General features: G+C 53.1%; 1 protein-coding gene and 1 non-coding gene across 2 annotated transcripts; one reads left to right on the top strand and one right to left on the bottom strand.

The window, feature by feature from the left end:
- Nucleotides 1–175: 175 nt before the first annotated feature.
- Nucleotides 176–14,461, bottom strand: THUMPD2 (THUMP domain containing 2). Its single transcript, XM_049784707.1, has 10 exons — nt 14,340–14,461; nt 12,874–13,000; nt 11,239–11,588; nt 10,341–10,418; nt 8,246–8,298; nt 5,437–5,524; nt 4,663–4,734; nt 3,898–4,012; nt 1,919–2,027; nt 176–862 (listed from the first exon to the last, which is right to left on the bottom strand). Exons 1-10 carry the CDS (start codon nt 14,457–14,459, stop codon nt 412–414), a joined length of 1,563 nt encoding a protein of 520 aa, XP_049640664.1. The 5' UTR covers nt 14,460–14,461; the 3' UTR covers nt 176–411.
- Nucleotides 12,411–12,472, top strand: LOC126025350 (U7 small nuclear RNA). Its single transcript, XR_007501361.1, has one exon. It is a non-coding gene; the product is annotated as a U7 small nuclear RNA (small nuclear RNA).
- Nucleotides 14,462–15,537: the final 1,076 nt, after the last annotated feature.

Below are 15,537 nucleotides of genomic sequence, written 5' to 3' on the forward strand. Positions count from 1 at the left end.
AGCTGCCTATGGAAGCCCCAGGCTGGAACTGAGGCACCATGTGGCCCCCTGAGCACCACCAGGTGTGTCCCAAAATCCAAACCAAAAAGAAGAGGCCAGAGTGATAGCACAGCAGTAAGGCATTTGCCTTGCATGCAGACGATCCGGGTTAGATCCCCAGTATTCCGTATGTCCCCTGAGCCTGCCAGGAGAGGCTTCTGAGCGCAAAGCCAGGAATAACCTGAGGACCTCCTGGTGTGGCCAAAAAACCAACCAAACGTAAAGCAGCCAGGATAGCTGGCCTGTGCCCACCGGAGCTTGGGGGTCCAGCCACCATCAGTCTGTGCACACACCTCCTCATGCCCCTGGGTGGCGGCAGGAGGCTCTTGGGGGCACAAAGCTGGAACTCCTCCCCTCCCTCTGCAGCAGCCCTCAGGTCTGTACGGGTGCTTGTGGACCTGGGTCCTGGAGGCTGTCTGGGTCCTTTTCCACCACCAGGCCAGAGGTTGACGGCTTTTCAGGGGGCGTCCCCGGGGTGATGGTGCCCTTTTTGTACTTGCACAGGAAGGCCTCGGTCTTGCCCAGGCTCACACAATATTGGCCCACTGGGACCAAGGAGCCCAGCAGGGGCTGGGCCATGGTGATGCCCTCCCTGCAGGCCATGCCCTCTGCACAGACCATGCCCCCAGGAGGAGACTCTGTCCCGGTCACGCCCTCCCCACAGGACGTGCCCACCCCTGTCCCCCTCTCTGGCACTGGCCCTCTGCGTGTAGGCAGTCCGTGCTCATTCAAGGGGCCATCCTCGGGAAACAGCGGGGTGCTGAAGAGTCTGTGGGGGTCTTCGTTGAGCAGAAGTACGAGGGTGCCACCAACTCGAAGGACCCTGCAAGGACAGAGCTGTCTGAGTCTCCCACCCTCCTGACAGCAGAGCCCCATGGTGCGGAGATCTGGGATGTAGTTGTCCCAGGTGTCCTGACGTCTGTCTGCATAGGGACTTGGGGCCCAGCTGGGTCCCCACCACCTGTCTCTTTCCTGTGCCCTGGCTCACCCTGGCCAGCTCCTCACCCCTAAAATCAAACCTGCCAAGTACAGGATCCTGCCAACAAGGGGTCTGGGAAGACCCCAAGACTGTGCCTGGGGTCCGGGGAGGAGGGAGATGCAGCAGGAGACCTGTGAGGCCTGAGCCAGGGCTGCTGTTCTGTGAAGGGAAATGCAGGGACAGAACATGGGAGTGGGTGAGCAGGGCTGGGGTGGGGTGTGTGTGTGTGTGTGATACCCACTGGGAACCCAACGCTGGTACGTGGGCACCTGGCTCTGGGCAGCACAGCACTAAGGGTGGCTGGTCATGCTCCAGGGAAGGACATGCGCCTATGTCACAAGGAAGTGCAGAATCGCAGCCACAGCCTGGCAGCTCTCAGCACCTACAGGCACCCATGGGATTCGGTCAGAGCCAGAACCCAGAAATGGCCAAAAAGGATCCTGCTGCCAGGGCCTCCAGGTAGGAAAACAGATACACCAGCAGCACGGTGGGAAGGAAAGCTGCGGGGCAGATGTGCGTGAGGGACAGACGGACATTGCTCCTTGCAGAAGAAAACACAGCCTGCCCACCAGGACACAGAGTGACTTGTGACCGGAGGAACATTATGGGCCCTTCTGGAAGCAGTAGCCTTTTATCAGCCTCTGTGTGTCCCCCACTGTCACACAGATGTGAAAAGCCACTGTGAGGTGCCTGGTGCCTCAGGCCTCCTCCTCCTGCATCTCTCACTGTACACCCGATATGGGTTGTGCACTCCGAGGATGACCTTTGGTCTGTGCCAGGGTCTACACAATCGGAGGATGGCTGCAGGACTCCGGGCAAGGGCGACAGAGACCAAACACGCAGAGGTCGAGGCCAGAGTGAGGGCAGGTCTGGGTGCAGAGCCGGTGCGCCCCCACTGACCTCTCCATTTCCCTCAGGGCGCTGCCTGCGTCCTGCTTCAGCCTGAACTTCTTCCCGAAGGGCATGTCAGACACCACGGCGTCTACACTTGCAGACGGCCATGGCAGCTCTGGAAGGGAGAACAGAGATTAGGGTGCTGATGGTTGGGCCAGGACTGCTCCCTGGATCTGCTGAGGGCTGGGAATGCCGACCCCAAGATGTTTAGGGTCACCCTCATTGCATCCTGTCCACAGGAAAGCGGGGTTCCGGGTCAAGTATGCTGTGAAGTGACCAAGATATTCCCCAAGAGTATGATAGGAAGGAGTGTCGCCAGATCCCAGGAGGGACATGGAGTGGGCCCAGATATGCACCCCAGAACCCAGTTGCGGTCCTTCCACTTCCCCCATGATGCTCCGACACACGGGGCAGGACAGGGACCACAGGGGCCATTGCTGTTTCACCGGAGGGGCATGAAAAAGCCAATATAGGCCATACACCGGTGACCCATGAAAAGGCTGCAGGGGCCACTAGGGCAGGAGCTGGTTGGCTCTGCTCCCTGAGGCCCTATCACAACACGGCTAGGTGGTGTTATGAGCTTGGTCCCCTTGTGTGGAAAAGACAGGCCCAATTGTGGCCCCCTTCAGGACTCCAGACAGCAAAATGGTGGTAGCTAGACAGACATCGACTGACCCAGTGTCTCGGGAACTGGGCAAATTGGTCTGACAGGGCCCAGCCCTTCTCCAGCCTCTCCCGACCCTATCTGGACAGGAGATGAGGGGCAGGGAACCAGGTAACAGGTGGCTGCTTTTGTGTGCTTGTGCCTGGGCTTTTGGGCCACACCTGGCAGTGTCCGGGGCTCACTCCTGGTTCTGTGCTTAGGGGTTGCTCCTGGCTCTGCTCGGGACTCACTCCTGACTCTGTGCTCAGGGCTCACTTCTGATTGCGTCTGCTTGAGACTCACTTCTGGCTCTGTGCTCAGTCAAGACTCGCTCCTGGCATTGCTCAGGGGACCCTACGTGGTTCTGGGATTGAAACTTGGATTGGTCAAGTGCAGGCAAGCATCCTACCCACTGTCCTACCTCTCTGGCCCCCGAAGCAGCTTTAAAACCAGCTGGAACCATCTGCTTCGCTGCCTTCTGGTGCTGACTCCGGGCTCTGGTTTTGGGGTACGGAACTAGAGCACGCCATTTGGACACTGTTTCTGTCTTCCCTTCATGGCTGCTGTGTGCAAAATCACCCAGATACGATTCTGGGGCTACTCCCTGCGGAACTGAGGGGCAGACCCGGAGCCCCCAGGTAAAGCTCATGCCCCGCCCTGTGCCGCCTTCCCAGCAGGAGGATCCACATACCAACACTGGCTGTGCGGACTCTCTACAACCAACCACTCGGGGGTCTATTTTTCCACCCTGAATTCCCTGGGGCACCCCACTCTGAGGCATCAGGTTTCAAGCAGAACAGCCCAGGTGGGGAGGGTCTGAGTGGCCACCCCAGCTGGAGGAGCTGCTACAGGCCCAGGTGATATGTGGGCCCAGCCCAGAGCCGAGGGCAGCAGTGGCCTGAAGCTCCAGGTGGACGTCTCTGGGTCTGAGCCAGACATGGAGAGTGTCGGGTGCTCCCCAGAACAAGGGCACCTCAGATCCATTCACAAGCCCTGGCGTGGATTGCAGACTGGGATTCCCGACCTTGATATAGAAACTAAGAGGAGAAAGCTCTTGATAGGAGGGACTGGAGCGAGAGCACAGTGGGGCCACACTGTTTGCCTTGCATGCGACCAATCCAGGTTCAATCTCCCGCATTCCATAGGACCCCCCAAGGCTGCCAGGAGTGATTCCTGAGTGCAGAGCCAGGGGTAAGCCCTGAGCACCACTGGGTGGCCCAAAAACAAAAACAAAGAACCTCAAAATGGGACATGGGATCCTCAATATGGAACAAAGACCTTTGGCAGGCACTGCCTGTTCAGTCCGACCCCAGCTCTACCCACTGCTCCACCCCACCCTCACCTGTGACAGACGCTCTGAACAGCTCAATCTTGTCCCGCAGTCCTGCGGCGCTCAGGTTGTCCCCAGCACCAAGCAGCTGCTTGTGGCTGACATCGGCGCCTACGTAATACACGTCCTGTGTGGAAGGAAGAGGAGCCGAGTCTGGGCGGGAACCAGTGAGGTGACAGGGATGGAATGATTTTGTTTGTTTTTGGGTCATACCAGGAGAAAGGTCTGACACCTCGGGGTGTGACTCCTCCCTACACCAAGAAAAGTTTTAACAGAAGCAAAACTTCCAACTCATAGCACTTTTCAGAAATGATATCCAACAAAAGAATGAAAAGCTTCTATAAACAAATGTAAATCTTAATATTTTGCAATTGCCCAAGAATTGAGGGATTAGCTCATGCTGTTTAAGTTGGACTATTATGAAGATCCTTCATGTTTTTCCAAGTTTATCATTGTATTTTATTATTATTATTATTATTTGGTTTTGGGCCACACTCGGCAGTGTTCAGATATTACTCCTGGCTCTGCACTCAGGAATCATTCTTGGCAGCTCAAGGGACCATATGGGATGCCGGAGATTGCACATGGATCAGCCTTGTGCAAGGCAAACGTCCTCTCCATCCTCCCCACTGTGCTATAGCTCTGAACCCTACCATTTCTCAGCTTCCTTCCCAAGACAGTGAACAGCACCAAATGGTTCTGAACAAGATCTGGGAGAAGTCAGATCAGCCCAGACAGAAGCATCAGCCTGTGGGACCGTCACACCGGACAACTTACCGGCCATTCCTGGGCAGCTTCCAGAAGGATCGTCCCGAGGCCACACATGGGGTCCAGGACGAAGGCCCCAGCCTGCAAGCAGAGAGACACTGGTTTAGTAGCTGGGGCCGATCAAGGCAGAAACCAGGACTGTGAACTAAGGGCCCAACGGACTCTCAGTGCTTCAGGAGGTAGAGGGGCCACTGCTGGCCAGCAATGGGGAAGGATGCGCCAGGCAGCGCCAGAGAAGTGTCTGTCCATGGTGGCCACAGCTCAACAGGGAGCAGTGAGGAGCCGCAGTGCATGAGGGTCTGGGCAGCTCTGGAGGCTGACCGTACTGGACATGTTCCTGTGGGAGTCTCAGAAGCCCTTTAGGGTTAAATAAATTAAGCAGAACTTTGAGGTGATCATGTTAAATAAACAAAGGGGAGGGAACATTGATTGCTGAAGCTAGAGAAATCGTCTTTTTGGTTTGTCTTGGAGTCACACACCCTGCGGTGCTCAGGGATTACTCCTGACTACTCCTGGAAGACTTGGGGGACCATATAGGAATGTCGAGGATTGAACCTGGGTCAGTTGCGTGCAAGGCGAGAGCTCTCCCCACTGTGCTATCGCTCTGGCCCTAGAAACGGTCATTTTTGCAATTACGATGTTTTCTGAAGAATGCCAGAAACTAGCTCACTCACTGTTCCTGGAGGAACAATGTTGGGGGGTGCATTACTATTTTATCTGTACACAAGACACTGTGAGGGGCTGTGCACACCACATCAGGTGGGGGTGGGGGGAAGTCCTTGCCTGAATGTCAGCCAGCGAGGCGAGTGCCCAGGCCACGGTGGAACGCAGTCCGGCCGTCTGGATGTAGTTCCTGCTGGCCAGCGGGACCCTGCAGAGGGAGAGGGTAAATGTCCGGGGGCGGGTGGTTGTGGGCCTGCCCCCAGAACCTACTACTGTCCCCCGCCCCTGTGTCAATGCAGGGGAATGTGGTGACCAGCCCCAGGAGTGGTGACCCCAACACCACTTATCTATTGGGCCTGCAGTTTGTGAGGTCATGGCTGGGCCGCCCAACTGCCTGTTACAGGTAACCCACATGTGTCTCGCATCCTGCTGGTTCCTGGCTTCAAGGAAAGCAGGGCTCTGTGGTGGGCAAGGTCCTCGGGCACTTGGAAGACGCAGTATCATCACAAGCCTCTCAGGCCACTGAGGGCTGGGCCTGCCCCCCATCCCCCCACCTCCGCTCTCCTGATACAGGCCACCGGCTCCATCATCCCCAACTCTCCTGGACTCAGGCCCACCGGCTCCGTCATCCTGTCTCTTGGAGTCAGGCTCATGATCTCCATCATCCACACTTCTTAGGCTCAGACCCACAGGCTCCCCCATCTGCAGGTTCTTGCCACTGCGGATGGCGCCCAATCTCCCTCTGCCCTCCCTCTCATACCCAGCACTGACCCTTTAAGCCAGTGCCATATGCTCAGACCCCATCCCTTCCTGGAGCCCACTGGGCCCTGAGCCACAGAGGAGCTTGAACCATCAATGCTCAGCCTCACTCACCTCTTACAGGTGACTCTCAGGGATTGCTACCAGGCGAGATGCAATGGCAACAACACCAGTGAGTACTGCTACCATGAGCGAGGCTGGCTAACATTTCAGGAATTCTTTTCTTTCTTTCTTTCCCTCTTTCTCTCCCTTCCCATCCACCTACCCATGAGGTGCGCCCAGCAATGCCCAGGGCTTATTTCTACCTCTGTGCTCAGGAGTCATTCCTATACAGTACTAGGGATCGCATCAGGGCCAGCCACTGGCAAGACAAGTGCTTTAATCCATGAATGATTTTTACAGACCCTCTAATAATTTTAAGCAAAAATGTGACGCTTTGAAAACAAAAAGAGCTCTGGGGATGGAGCGGTGGCGCAAGCGGTAAGACGTTTGCCTTGTGCACGCCAGTCTATGACGAACTTTAGTTTTATCCCCTGGCGTCCTGTATGGTCCCCTAAGCCAGGAGCGATTTCTGAGTGCATAGCCAGGAGTAGACCCTGATCGTCACAGAGTGTAGCCCAAAACACAAAACAAACAAACAACCCTCCCAAGCCAAAAAACCAACAACCAAAACCCCCCCCAAAAGTCCTATAGTGCATCTGGTAAGTGATTAGTACAGCACCCTGACATTGAACACAGGAGAAAACTAAAAACTTGTTCCCTTCTTCGGGGCTTAAAACACTTAAGTTTGTGCCTCACCCTCAGCATGGCTGAGGATGACATGTTCTAGAATGTTCGAGGGAAGACCCCCTGTAAGGCCAAATGGTCACCAGCATGAGCTTGATAGCTGCTTCTAATAGGCATTTCTCACTTTCCTGCTGTGGTCACAGTTCCTGCCCCACCTAGGCTGGTGTTGGGTGGTTAGACAGATGGCAGTGGTCAGCTCCCTTCTAAACAGGAGTCACATTTCTGTCCATCTGTGTTGTGGACACTACTGCAGGGTGAAGCCTGGACCAGGAGGCTGGCACCACACGGGTGTCCAGAGGGTGCGAAGGCACCCCATGGGCTCTAGGACCAACCCCATTTCTAACTGCAGCACCATAAGCCCCAGGCTGCCCTCTTTTTTCCACACCCCTGCACTGTGCTAACTTCTGGCATTGGATGAGAATGGTCCATGGGGTGTTCTCTCCGAGACCCAGATGGGCAATGCTCAGGGAAAACGTGGGTGAGCATCCCGCAAAGCCCACTGTTCCCCAAACCCAACTTCACATCTAGAATCGTCTTGAATAAGGTACTCTCTCTTCCCCTGATCTGCTTGGTCAGACAGTGAAGTGCTCTGAAGAAGCAGATGAAAGCCACGTGCTCTGGAGACGGGGAATCGGCGTTTGTCTCTAGCCATCTGACCCTCTGGCCCATCCAGAACCATCCACACCAGCTGCACTGTCAGGTTCAACCAACCTCTGAGTGAGAAAAGAATCAGGTATTTTTCTCACAGCAATACGCCCTGTAACTTGGCAAATATCTAAAGATTAAAAAATAATAAAAAACCACACCAAAAAACAGACACTTGGGACCAGAGAGACAGTTTTGGGAGCAAGTTACTTGCTTCACATGTGGCCAACCTAGTTCTTTTCCTAGCATCCATAAGACATAATGGAGCACTGCCAGGAGTGATCCCTGAGCACAGCCAAGTGTGGTCACCCAAACTAAAAAATTAACAATAATTAAAAGAAGAACAACAATATTTTTTTCACATTCAAAGAATAAGGGCACGAAAGCTTGGGGAATAATCAAAACGAAATTTTTAGGAACTGAGCAGTTATTTCCTATTTTAATTAAAACGTTACATTCCCACAAATTAAAAAGATCTCTAGCTTCAATTTGGACCTGTAGAAAAATCAATGGACATTCAAGTCATTGAATCCACTTTTCGCTATGAGCCCAGTGATCAGGCGTGAGTGGAGTGGACTAATCCACAGGCTAGGCACGGACTCCAATGCTTGGGTGGCCTTTATTACCTTCTGCCCTCTCACTTTTCTCGTATCACGAGCGTTATGTTCATCATTTCACAAAGTCTCGAGATGTCCAACCCCTCCCTCAGCTCCCCTCCCCGTGGTAATCATTCACTGACCTGAATATAGGAATTCCCACCACGGAGTAAACATCATTCAGATGGACGAAGATCTGAAAGGAAAGACAGAAGTTAGTAGCGGGCCAGGAAATACACCATCAGTACAACAGTGCAATGGTACAAACATCCTGAACCTTGTCAGGAAAGGCAAAAGCTTTGCTTGAAAGCTTCAACAGAAAAAAAGTGACGGAATCACTTTTCCAGCTGCATAAGTACTCTACTCAGCCTGGCAGTGTGATGCCCAGGAGGGCCCGGAGTATGGGGGGCTACCAGAGTCACATCTGGCAGCAGTGCAGGCATCCAACTCAGGGATTAGCACATGCTCATTGCGTTCCATTCCTCTGAGACGGCTCCCAACCCTGCCTGAATATTTCTCCTGAGCAGATCAAGTGTTGGGTACTTTATTATTATTATTATTATTATTATTATTATTATTATTATTGTTGTTATTTTGGTTTTTAGGCCACACCTGGCAGTGCTCAGGGATTATTCCTGGCTCTGTGCTCAGAATTTACTCCTGGGATGGGGCCAGAGCGACAGCATAGCGGTAGGGTATTAGCCTTGCATGCAGCCGACAGGGGAGGGACCCTATGATCCCATGTGATCTCCCAGCAATTTCTGAGTGCAGAGCCAGGAGTGGCTCCTGAGTGCCGCTGGGTGTGTCCCAGAAATCAATCAATCAATCAATAAACAAATAAAGTTTAAAAAAATTTATTCCTGACAAGTTCAGGAGACCCTATGGGATGCCGGGATCAAACCCTGCACTCAAGGCAGTGCTATTGCTCTGGCCCCATTTCATAGTAAACTCCAAGATCAATGTGGTCTCCCAGACTCCTGAGCTGTCAGGATGGAATGGGGCTCTTTCTGCAGGATGGTATGGGATGGAGCCCACTGGACCACATGCCCCTTTGGTGGACAGACACTGTTTGTTTGTCTTCCCTATACAAAGGCCAAAAGGAAGATCTAAATCCTCTCAAGAAGCAGCGACTCACACGGAGGGACAAGTCCGAATGTTGCTTTAGCCGCCTTGTGAGGCTCTTGGAACTTTGGGGCTCCGGTGTCAGTTTTTTCCAAGGCGACTCTCGAGTAAGCATGTCACTCGGAGCTGGGCCAGGATAGGCGCATTTCCTGAGAGACAGGGATGCAGCTCTGGAAAGTCACCATCAAGGTCACCTTCATCAGAAAAGCCTTCCGCTTCCTCACCCCTATTTTAGTCACACTATTGAGTCTCTCCTAGTTAATATTTGCTTCTCCTGTGATTGTGTGTGTGTGTGTGTGTTCCTATTAATCCCACAGAATAAAATTTGCTGAGATCTGATGATTCTGTAACTCCTGCTACAAATTTGACTGTGATTTCAGCATGGTCAATTTTTTTTGTTACAGATCTATGTCTAACAGTGGGAACTGTCTCTGGTCACAGTAAGTGGTCAGTAAGTTTAGTTTTGGGCTAAACTCCAAGAAACTGGCTTGAGGGTCTAAGACAGGAATGGAAGCTGGTTGGGGGGTGGTGGTTGGGAAGCAAGCAGAGGAGGAAACCAGGTGAGGGGAGAAGAGAGTGAGGTAGTGAGAAGGGGGGGGTGAGAGTGAGAGAAAGTGAGGGTAAGAGTGAGAAAGAGAGAGGGTGAGAGTGAAAGAGAAAATGAAAGTGAGAGGGTGAGACAGAGTGAAAGAGAGTGAGAGAGTGTGAGATGTGGACAGCAGGAAATGGAAGCAGGATCCCAGGATAAAACCATCCTAGAGCCCCAAAGATCTTCATTCACCAGCAACAGCTATTATTGCCGTTTGGAGCAGAAACCCTCTCTGAGGGTCAAATAAAAATTAAATAAATAATAATAAAAACATAACATGTGTTGCTGTCAGCAACAGCTCTGTCGGATCCAAACAACAAGAACTTACTTACAATGACAAGGAATCATACAAGACATTTTCACAATTTGCAAACCCTCTGCACCGGCCCCTGCTGTGGAGTGGAGAGGTGGCAGGACCCGCAGACCCACTGTTGGGACCCACAGGGAGCACCACCAGGACCACCAGCGGAGCAGCTGCTGCCTGTCGCCTGCCATCACCGTGGTGCAAGCCAAGGACCGGCTCCTACCTCAAACCCCGGGTTCCTCAAGTCCGCCTTCCAGCCAAACTGCTTCTTAAGGGCGATTCCCAACACTCTTCCCGCCTCCTGGAAAAGCAGACGTGAGAGGAGCCAGAACCTCAGGCTCAGGACCAGCCAAGCTGCAAGAGGGTCAAGTCAGTGGACAGAAGGTAAGTCTGTGCCGAGCCCCGCCCACCCACTCATAAACCACGCCCACTCTTCTTGGAGCCCTATCACCCCACACCATGCTCCACCCACCTACACTGAGCCCAACACAAACTCCGCCCACTCAGAGGAGAGCTCCACCCACTCCTCACCAAGCCCCACCTACCCACCCTAATCCCCGCCCACACCACACAGACCCTATCCACTCCACTCCTACGAAGGCCGGCCTGCACTTGACCCTGGTAGTCTGGGTAGTCTGGGGTATTGTATTTCCAGGATATAGAGAGGTCCCTCTCAGATTTGGGCCACAGGCCTTAGGAAGGAGCATCTAGGCTGCTACGGTTTTGGGTTCATGACCCTAGGTGCTCCAGTCCCGGGCTGGGACAGTTTCAGGCTGACCTCACCCTGTAGGACAGATACTGGTGACAATCCCAGTTGTGAAGCTGATCTTTGGAGCTGAACCCAGAGGGGCCAGAGTCCTGGCTTCGAAAGAAGCCTCCCAACAGGGGGCTCTGTGGTGGTGGGGGTGTCAGTAGGGGGCTAGATCCTTGCAGCAGACATGGGGAGGAACCAGCAGGCCTGGACCTTGCTCAGTAATGTCCCCCACTGGCCCTTGGGCACATGCCCGCTGGCCCAGAAAGTACACCCAGAGTTTGGTGTCCTCCTGGCGTTACATGGAAGCGAGGGTCTGCACCCCAGTCTCAGGTGAGGGGATCAGGCAGGCGCCTACCCGGGAACTCACCTGAGCAGTGCACGCCCGGCCCACAGCCCCACTACATCGACAGGAGACACGGAAGGTCAAGTGGCCCCAGGAGGGGATGTTGGAGGGGGCGGTGGCAGGGTCTCCTCCACAGGGCATCTGTCCCCCATCCCAGTCCTCCTCCTCCAGCTCGGGCTGTGTCTCTGCTTTGAGCTTCTTAGCACCCACATCATCGCTGACACCTGCTTTTCTTTTTAGGGGGTTCACATGGCTAAGAGAAAGCTTTTCTTCTTTTGCATCAACTTCGAGGAAATTCTTCCAGATTGAAATGGCCGTCAGCCAACTTTTGGGATCATCGTTTATAAGGCTCTGCAGTTCATGAAATATCTTACCTGAAGAAAGAAAACTAAGTTTATCTGATCTTGAAGCATTAGGGTTTATTATATAATCATCCCCAAAACCCATGTACCTTTATGTTTTCCTTTTATGTCTTACTTAAACTGGCTCTGTGCTCAGAAATTGTCACTAGCATGCTCTGGGGGACCATAAGGGATGCTGGGAATCTAACTACTGTCCAGCCTGGGTTGGGCACGAGCAAGGCAAACGCCCTACTGCTGTGCAATCTCTCCGACCCTATTTAAAATTATTTACTATTTTATTTACAAAATTTAGGAGCTGGAATGATAGCACGACAATAGGGTGTTTGCTTTGCACATGGTCAATCCGGGACAGGCCTGGCTTCTATCCCCGGCATCCCATATGGTTCCCCAAGTCTGCCAGCAGTGATTTCTGGGCACAGGGCTAGGAGTAACCCCTGAATGCCATTGGGTGTGGCCCAAAAACAAAAACTAAAAAAAATATTAATTTAAAGATTTAAAAATTAAAAAAAAAATTTAAATTAATGGCTGGGGGGCCCAGAGAGATAGCACAGAGGTGTTTGCCTTGCAAGCAGCCGATCCAGGACCAAAGGTGGTTGGTTTGAATCCTGGTGTCCCATAGGGTCCCCATGCCTGCCAGGAGCTATTTCTGAGCAGACAGCCAGGAGTAACCCCTGAGCACCGCCGGGTGTGGCCCAAACCCCCCCCCCCAAATTAATGGCTGGGAACTCTATAGGATGCCGGGAATCAAACCAATTCCCTCCTTGGTAGGCCGCATGCAAGACAAATGCCCTACCGCTGTGCTATCGCTCCAGCTCCCCTTAAAAATTTGTTTTAGAGTGTTACAGCTCTTTTAGAATTTGTCCAGCAGGCTTTCTGGTCTCTACTGGAAGACCTTAAAATTTTTTGTTTTAGTTTTTGGGACATACCTGGAAGTGCTCAGGGTTTACTCCTGATTCTGCTCTCAGAACCACTCCTGGTGGGTTCAGGGTGTGCTGGGGATCAAATATGGGTGGGCTACATGCAAGGCTAGTGTCTTACATGTTCTACTCTGGCTCCGAGTTCAAATGTGCACTTGGAAGAACTGTGCTCCAGGCTCTCGAACACTGTTGGCTGGGAGCCTGGCTGAAAGCTTCAGAGGGAAGTGGAGGAAGACATATGGAACCAGCACAAGGCCGATCAGAGGCTGTACTTGGCGTTTGGGAGAAACAGAGTGAAGGGCGCTGGGGTGGGGCTGGATCTTGGAGCATAGTCTGTGGTGAGGAGGGTGGTGGGGCTAAGTTGGGGGCAGACACCATACCTCGATGCACAGCAAGTGGGGGAAGCTTTGTGATGAGTAGAAATAATCTTTCTGCAGATTTTAACTTTTTCAGCATACCCAAGCCACAGCGGGTGGAGAAGAAGACCTTTCCTGAAGTATATTCAACCTGGTGACACACATTAAGGGGACTCATGTCACTCAGCGCCAACAGATGACAGATATTCTTGGGGGCCAAGAAATAAGGTGGAACCCTGGATGCAGGAGGAGGCACAGTGCTCATCAGAAAGCATGCTCTGCCCAAGGAACATGGAAATGTGAGATTTGCATCTCTGGAAGCAACAGCTATAAAACAGAATTTTTTTAAAAACTTGTTTTTATTAAGTCATTTGTGATTAACAAAATTGTTCATAATAGAATTGTTCCAGGCATTCACTACTCTACCATGAGTTCCACCACCAATGTGACCTTCTTTCCACTAATGTCCCAGTTTCCCACCCACCACCAGCCCACCCCCTTGGCAGGTATATAAAAATTCGTCTCAGATTGTTTGCTCCAACAAAACTTAAAGCAAGCGGAATTATAATAAATCAATAAAAGTTAATTTATGATGTCAGTTCTATGACAGTTCTCTACATAAACGAAGAGATTCAAATCTAAATCTCACACTCTATAATGTAATGCCCATTCTCGTTTCCCAAAAACAATTTTTCAACTCTGGCATCTAAAATACATCGCATTAAATTCAATTGAAATAAATTTTAAACTTTGGGGCCACTCCAGGTGACCAGGTGATACTGGGGGGGGGGGGCCGGGGGATGGGGGACGGACCACGCAGTGCCAGTGACAGAACCAGGAACTCCCTCATGCAAAGCATTGCTCAAGCCCTTTGAGACATCACCCCAGCTTTCCGGTGAATTCTGGTATACCTGGTGGGGCTGGGGAGGGGAGGAGGGGGAGAATATAAGAGGATGTTAACACATTTCAGAGCTCATTATCAAGCACTGAACTAGACAGGCGTTCTGTCACACATGCACAACATATAAACACACGTGAGCCCACGCTCATGCATGCACCAGCAAACCTGGATGTCCCTGCAGGATGTCCCTGAATGTGCTCCCTGATGGGGCCTGCAGTATGGGCACACAGACCCCGTGCCCACACAGGCAGGTCACCCACCACTTACTAATCTAGGCTCAGTTTGGATAGAGAGCGCCCTAGAAATACCACCTTTTGGGGGGCTGGGGAGGGGGCAGGCCTAGCCAAGGCCTAGCAGCAGAAAAAAGGCTGGATAAAACTGGGGACCGGGCAGATCTGGGTCAGGCCGTGCAATTCCAGGACAGTCTGCTGATACCCCAAATGCCAAAAAAAAAAGGAGGGGTGTCGGACCCCACCAGTGCGGGGGTGTCCCTGCTAGCCCCAGTGCAGCCCCTCTCCAGGCCCGGCCCAGGGGAGCCGCCCTGCTGCAGGCAAGCTCCCCAACACGACAGGGATCCCGCCCCGCTCACCTGCGTGGCCGCCAGCCGCTCGCGCACCTCCCGCAGCAGGAAGGGCTCGAGGCCGCGGCCCGCGGTGCAGAAGAAGCGCGCGCCCGCCGGGCCCGGGTCCGCCTCCCTGGGCGCCGCCATGTTGGCGCGCCGCCGCCAGAGTCACGTGATCCGGGCGCGCGGCGCCGGTGGGGTCACGTGATCTCGGTGCGCGTGCGCGCGCCGGGCCCAGCGCCTCAGCCTTTCCGGGAGCCGCTATAGAGGCGCGCCGCCGCCCCGGGGTCACGTGGTCCAGGGCGCGTGCCCGCCGAGCCAGGCCTGTACAGTATAGTACTGCATTACATTATAGGTTAGATAATAATTTATACTAGTCTTCTATTGTATTATAATTAAATATAATTGCACAACAATATATATTCTTGATCATATAGTATTGTTTTCTATACACACATGCATCTAGGAGGCGGGACTGAGATCTGGGGGCGTATGCCAGGCGCTGGAAGGGCATAAAAGCAGGATCTGGAGGCCGGGCCTAGGCTCCAGGAGAGGTCAAGGGTCTCCCTGGCTCCATCCAAAGACTTAGAATGCCATCAGTGGGGGGCATCAGGACCCCCTCAAGGGAGGTGGCTCTGCAGGGTTGAAGAGCAGTGCTTGCTCACCTGGAACCATGCAGTGACATTGGCTTTTTTTGCAGGATGCTCTGTGCAGGCTGGGGGTACCTGCTAGCCCCCCTCCTCCACCCTCTGCTGCTGGCTCTGAAGGGTCTTAACTGGAGTGTCCACCCTCCTTCAGGCCACTGACTCGGCTGTGTGCCCCGTTGCACACTCAACTTGCAAAAGAATGGGTCACAGAGGGCAACAGCTTTAGAACTGGCACCGATGACATTTGCTCAGAGACTCGCCCTTCTGGGACGTGACTGGCAGCGCCTTTCGTTCATAAACACACAAATTTAGCTATTCAAAGGCAGATGTCAGGGGCTGAAGAGAGTCCAGTGGGAGGGCGCTTGCCTTGCACAGCAGCTGACCTGGGTTCAATGCCCCAGCAGTCCATATGGTGTCCAGATCTCCATCAGGAGTGATCCCTGAGAACAGGGCTGGAGCAAGCCCTGAGCAGAGCTGGCAAGGCCCCAAAATTACAAAACAAAATAAAAACTGAAACAATGGAAGCAGGCGCCTTCCACTGTGAGCTCACCAGCACCTCCAAAGTGAGCACACAGACT

This window comes from Suncus etruscus, chromosome 12 (genome assembly GCF_024139225.1).
Source record: "Suncus etruscus isolate mSunEtr1 chromosome 12, mSunEtr1.pri.cur, whole genome shotgun sequence".
Lineage (NCBI taxonomy): Eukaryota > Metazoa > Chordata > Mammalia > Eulipotyphla > Soricidae > Suncus > Suncus etruscus.

Excerpts from the sequence above, each read along its gene's own strand:
- THUMPD2 (XM_049784707.1), bottom strand. The coding sequence starts at position 14,459 with ATGGCGGCGCCCAGGGAGGCGGACCCGGGCCCGGCGGGCGCGCGCTTC. Across the intron at positions 5,525-8,245 it reads GTGGGAATTCCTATATTCAG|GGTCCCGCTGGCCAGCAGGA; the intron begins GTCAGTGAATGA and ends CTCCCTCTGCAG. Across the intron at positions 2,028-3,897 it reads GTTCAGAGCGTCTGTCACAG|AGCTGCCATGGCCGTCTGCA; the intron begins GTGAGGGTGGGG and ends TCTCCCTTCCAG.